This window comes from Mustela nigripes, chromosome 12 (genome assembly GCF_022355385.1).
Source record: "Mustela nigripes isolate SB6536 chromosome 12, MUSNIG.SB6536, whole genome shotgun sequence".
NCBI lineage: Eukaryota > Metazoa > Chordata > Mammalia > Carnivora > Mustelidae > Mustela > Mustela nigripes.
In genome coordinates, this window is record NC_081568.1 from 577,835 (window position 1) to 583,834 (window position 6,000).

At 66.7% G+C, this 6,000-nt stretch overlaps 1 protein-coding gene across 6 annotated transcripts in view; it reads right to left on the reverse strand.

Annotated features, from left to right (window-relative positions):
* Positions 1 to 6,000, reverse strand: part of SLC12A7 (solute carrier family 12 member 7) — a 67,808-nt gene that overhangs the window by 21,268 nt on the left and 40,540 nt on the right. For all 6 annotated transcript variants that reach the window (XM_059416818.1, XM_059416820.1, XM_059416819.1 and 3 more), the window contains 3 exons: positions 3,186 to 3,280; positions 2,760 to 2,885; positions 223 to 369 (listed from right to left, as the gene is read on the reverse strand). In XM_059416818.1, coding sequence (XP_059272801.1) covers positions 223 to 369; positions 2,760 to 2,885; positions 3,186 to 3,280 — 368 coding nt within the window. The remainder of the gene's footprint in view (positions 1 to 222; positions 370 to 2,759; positions 2,886 to 3,185; positions 3,281 to 6,000) is intronic.

Below are 6,000 nucleotides of genomic sequence, written 5' to 3' on the forward strand. Positions count from 1 at the left end.
GGAAGCTGCAGGGGGACGGGCCGTGGGGCCTAAACCCTTGGGCCGGAGCCCTCCAGGGGACGCCTGGAGGACGAGGTCCGCTCCCCACAGCGAGAGCGAGGCAGGAGAGCCCGGGATGTGCGGGAGCCACAGCCGACCCAGGAGCGGTGGGGGGGGCGGGGAGCCGGTCCTGGGGCCACGGGTCGGGCAGGTGGGCGGGGGCCGGGGTCTCTGGCGACTCACACAGATGCAGCACATGGAGACGATGAGGAAGGACTCGAGCACGCCGGCCGCACCCACGATCCACGTGAGTCGCAGGAATAGGATCACCCCCAGGATGTTCTGCAGGCACGGCAGGTAGACGCCGATGCAGGTGCCCATGCGCGGGCTCTGGAAGAGAGCATGGCGGTGCCCGGGAGCCCAGGGGCTGCGGCTGGGGACACGGGCCGCACGCTCCAGCTGCGCTGGAGGAAGACAGGCCACCCCAAAGGGAGGCTTTGGGAGAAATCCTCCAGAGCGTGGGTTCTGGAAAGACCGGAGACCACGACACTGCCGGGGAGCGGGACAGGGTGCCACGAGGGCAGCCACGGCAACGTCAGGGAAGCAGAGAGCAGGACGAGCCAGGCCCAGGGCTGCGGAGGCCCAGGCGGCCACTGACACAGGAGGAAGACGGGCAGCTGCTCCCCACCTGCGTCAAGGGCCCCGCAGAGCCTGCCCCACCCTGAACCCGTGGGGGAGAGCTCAGACGGGACATGCAGCTGTGTGAGCTGGGGGACTTCGGACGCGGTGCTGGGAGATGCCCAATGGGGTTGTCCCGAGATCCTGGAGGCCCCAAGGCTCGGCACACCAGCTGGGTGGGCGGCAACCAGGCCAGAAGCCAGCACGAGGGCAGACGGTGCCGGGTCCCAGCCTCTCCTGCCCTGCAGCAGGCGAGACACCACAGGCAGGGGGCACACCAGAGATCTCAGGCCGACGAGGGACCAGAAACTGGCGAGACGATGCTCCACAGGAAGGAGAACAGAGCCTGCACAACTGGGGGTTTGCTTTGGGGACATTTGCTGCCAGCAAAGAGCTGCAGAAGGCATGGGGCGTGAAGGGTGCGGGACATGGCTCTGTGGGCTCGCCAGCCCCAGCAGGCTGCACCCACGCTCAGGGAAGCAGGCGGGGCTCCCGGGGCCAAGGACTGGGAACACCTGTCCCCACGCACCGGGACAGGGAAGGGCCACCGAGCACCGAGGGATCCCCCGTGTGGCGCTCCCAGGCCACACCTGCCCCCCCCCATGGGGCACCGGTTTCTGTGTGAGCTCCTGGAGTGGTCCCAGGGGAGACCCAAGTCACCAGGCAGGCCAGGCCCCCCGTTCTCTCCTACAGGCAACTCTCATGGATCAGCCTGGCTGATGTGAGGAGCCCTGGAAATGGTACCTTGCAGTGCAGGCTGGTCTCTGGGCACAAGCTCCTGTGTCCGGGGGGCACCGCAGAAAGGAAGGGCAGTCCCCACGCCCGAGGACCTAGTCAGCCCCAAGTGCGGCGGCTGATTCTTCCTACCCAGAACCCATGTGCCTGTCTCCAGGATAGCTGTGCGGCACCGCTCTGTGACCGCAGCCCTGCCCCTGCGCCCCCAGGGAACAGAGACCAGACAGGACCCCTGCCCCAGGGACAGGACCTCCCAGTCCCAATGTGGCCATGGCGCCAAGCCACATGCTCCGCAGATTCACCTGGGCAGACGCTCAGTAGGGGTGCACTTCTGAACACGGTGCTGGGCTGCGCCAGGCAACAAGGGACAGCAGGGGACAGCAGGGGGGCAGTTGGGGACAGCAGGGGGCAGCTGCAGGGTAGCGGGGGGGACGGTGGGGGAAGATGGCAGGCGCCACAGGAGGTTCCAAGGAGCAGGAAGACCCATTCCTTAAGCAGTGGACAGCGCCCCGGGACACAAGCTCCAGCACAGAGGGACCGACGTGTGCCCGCTGCATGGGAAAGGCCTACGCCTCCCAACATCTGGGCCCGAGAAGAGCCCAAGAAGCTGCAGGCCGTGCCCCGGGCGGGGCAAAACCCCAGAAACACACCAGTGGGCATCTCAGCTGCGAACACGGTGCCCAATGCCACAGCACCCACAGCTGTCAGCTCCCCACATGGGGTCACCTGGGCCCAGCGTCCCCACAGCCTCTGCCCCAGGAAGGCGGCCAGGGCGAAGCTATGCCGAAGTCTCCACGGCCCAGGTCTACCGCTCAGTGCCAAATGCAGAGCAAACACCCCCAGTGTCGGGAAACCCAGCGTCTGTCCTGCTGCATTTACAGTAAGAAATCCCTTTGACGGCCGACTTCCTAACGGTCAAGGTTAGGCTCAGGGAGCAGGCGGACCCCTGTGTGCGCCGAGGGCCCGGCGCCTCGGGCACGAGGCTGGCATCCCAGGCAGGGTTGACCCAGGAGGCAGAGGCAGGCAGGGAAGCAGCATCAGACACCCAGGCCTTCACCAGCTCCCACGCTACCCCAGACAGCTGGTGGGGACCCCGCAGAGACACGGACCCCTCAAGGCCAGCCATGCAGACCTCCGCTCCCCACGCTGCCTCTGCCTGTCCCTGCTGGTGGAAAGGAGTCACTGGGACTCTGGACGGCCCCAGGGATGGAACAGAGCTATGGGGGAGGGTGAGGACAGGGGGAGTGGGGAAGGCGGGGCGGAGCGGAAGGGATGGGGTGGGGCCTGGGGGGATGGGGGGAGGATGGGGGAGGGGGGAGGCCAGGGGCAGGACCGGCGGGGGCAGGACCGGCGGGGGCAGGGCGCACCTTGACCTCGCGCCTCTTGCTGTCCTCCTCGTGCTCCTCGTGCTCCACGACGCCCTGGCTCAGGTTGGTGTAGTTGGCCAGCTTGTTGAGCAGCGAGGACACCATGGGGTTGCTGTCCATTTCCTCCTGTTCGGGGCCGAGGCAGGGCTAGTCCCCCGGGGCCTCACACCCACTGGGGCTCCCATGGGGCTCTTGGTGCTTCCAGCTCCAGAGCCGTGATCCACGGGGCTGAGGTGGGCCCACGTGGATCCACACCAGGCCCCAAGCCAGGGGTCCAGGGCTCCCCAGACGGCCCATCCATGCAGGTGGTGGCCGCAGAGGCTCCCACGGTGTGCAGCGTCCGGTCAGGCGAGCGCCCCCGCCCCACCCCAGCTCCTCAGCAGACCACAAGGTCCTGCGTGTCCCATAGGAGGGAGTGCAAGTCACCTCAAAAAGCGCCATGTTCTTTCCCTCCAAGAAGCTCTCCTGGTCCACGTCCGTGTGGCTGATGAACGGGCTGTTCTCTCGTGGGTTTCCATCTCCTGGAGGAATGACCTCTCAGATCAGTCTTACAAGCCCAAGGGCCTGAGGGGGGCCTGAGGAGACACTAGGACCCTTGGCTCCCCCAAGCCAGGTGCGGGGCAACGGGGGTGGCCGCTGAGCCCCGAGAACAGACGCGCTGTCACCTGCAGACATCACCCCGTGCCTGGGACCCCGCCAGCGACGCTCCTCGGGGTCATGGCCCCGGCTGCTGGGACAGCTGCTTGTGCCCGAGCAACGCAGCCCTCCCTGCCTCAGTTTCCCCACCTATGAGACACGACTCAAAAACAGGGAAGAGTGAGAGCAAGTGACAGAAGGGTCACCCTGTCCCAGGTGGGGTGGGACGGGGCGGGGCAGGCTGCTGTGCCCAGGGCAAGAGGCGGCCGGCCGTGGATATGAGCCCAGGCCCACGTAGGAGCAGAACAGGCTCAACAAACGCAGAGCTCAGGGGCCCATCCCTGCCAACCGGTGGCCCAGGTGGGACAGATGGTGACAGCAAGTCAGGCCCCATGTCCCTGCCCCCCACATGAGACCCCCACAGGGGAAAGTCACATCATCCTGTAAGGTCTGGTACATTCATGCCCTGGCAAGACCCCCAACCCCAGCAGGACCTCCTGACCCCTGAACTGTGCTTCCCCATCCAAGGTGAGCCCCCACTGATTCTCCTGGAGACCCACGCCGGATGCCAGGGCCGGGGGTCGGGACGTTACCACCACACCCAGGACCCCCAGTGGGACAGCAGCCTGACCGCAGGGGGACAGCCTACCTTGTGGCCGTGGCGCCCACACAGAGCCGTCCACCAGGTCAGTAGCCCACACACGGGCACATGGGGCACCTCCCCGTGAGAGACAAGCCTGCAGTCTGCAGGAGCCCCACTGCCCAGGGCTGGTGACTGCTGACCCTTGTTCCCGAAGCTGGGGTCCTGGCCCCACCCCCCGGTGCCCTGCCGACAGGCACAGCCTCCCCCTCAGGATCCTGCATCCCCTCAACCCTCCACCAAGAGCCTGCCCACAGCACGGCCATCACCCTGTCTCTCTGAGCCCGTCAGGACGGAGGGGGTGACCTCAGTGTGGGCACGCATGGGTCATGCCCAGCCCCGAGGCATGGCCGCAGATTCTCCCATTTCTGTGAGGTGGTTCCAGGCCAGCACGGGCTTGTAGCCGCCACAGCCTTGTCTGCGGACCCCAGAGGTGACCAGACACCTCCAGCCCGAGACACCCTGTGCTCATCAGAACAGGAACACCCTGGCACCTCGTGACCCATTAGTGGGCACTTGGGTTCTAATGTGGCTCGAGACACAGTAAGGCTCTGTGCTTATCTCTGACACAGGCCACGGTGGACGCAGCTGTCAGGGTTTACAGCAGCAACAGGATGTGGTCCATCACGGGGGATCAGCCTCCGAGAAGCACAGGGCGCCCACTCCCGGGTGCCGGGCTCCCAGGCAGTGCCGGCATTATCCTAAGAGGGTCGGAGAGAGGGCCCCGGGAGCACCGCCCCCTCAGGAACGTCAAGTCCTAAGATGTCCCCTTGGGTCCCACGGTGCCCCCTTACTCCTGGGGACTCACGGTCGCAGCCTGGCCAGAACCACTCCCAACAGGAAAGCAAGCGTGCTCACACAGGGCCCTGAGGAGGAGTGACGCCGGCCAGGCGCACAGGAACGCGGAGTGCTCAGGTCCCGAACCAGGCCGTGGGCTCCCGACCCAGACCCTGAGACCAGGCCCCGCATCATGGGGTCCAAATGCAAGCAGAGGGCCAAGCTACAACCCCTGGGTGACAGGAGCCCCATCGCAGCCGCCCCGTGTCACCCAGGACGGCGATGCTGCTCCACATCCAGAAGCCACGGTCGGGGGCCGGTGGTGTGAGCAACCCGGGGACCACACACTCTCGCTGGGACCCTCTGCGTCCCCAACACCGTACTGTCTAGGAGTCACCACCCCCAAGGAGAGGGGGCTCATGCCGGATGTCCAGAGTTCAAGGAGGCCACCCTACGCAAGGCCGGACACCCGCATGCAGCAGGACCCCCCGGGGTCCAGTCCTCAGTGAGGCAAGAGACCCTCAAACCCACAGCACTTGCTCGGGCCACCTGGGGCTCTGACCTGTGACCACTGATGCCAACTGGACGGCTCCCCAGCGAGGAGGGACAAGTCTCCACAACCAGCGTTCTCAGGCCCCGCGGCCCCCCGCGCTGCACGGACTCATGGCAGGTCCCCACTCCGGCTTCCCGGCAGAATTCCCACAAGGCCTCACAAGTGTGAGCGTGTAGGCCGGCGTCAGCGGTCCTGCGAGGGCCGGCCGTGGGGACGGCAGGTCCTCGAGGGTCACGTGTGGGCACTGTGCTTGAGTCTGGGCTGCACGGTCTCCGAGCTCAACCGAGCTCAAGGGTCACTTGAGTCACCGTTGGGTCACCGTCCTCCCCGACACTCAGGGGTGGGGCTGGGGAGGTCCCCAGTGCATCCCCACAGCAGCTCAAGGTGACAAGGGTGAGCGAGAGCAGACCGCCATGCTGGGCACAGGAGAGAACCCCCCACCCTCCCCAGCCGAGCGGCCCCCGAAATCCAGGCACACCCCGTCCCTGACAGCACACCCAGCCGCCCAAGGCCCCCCCAGACCCTCAAGGTGGCAGCCGTGACACCCGCCCCCCAAACCCCACACCCGTGGCTGCCGGCCTGGTCAGCGCCACACGGCCTCTTCCCGACCTCAGCCCCTGCACTTGTCAGGACAG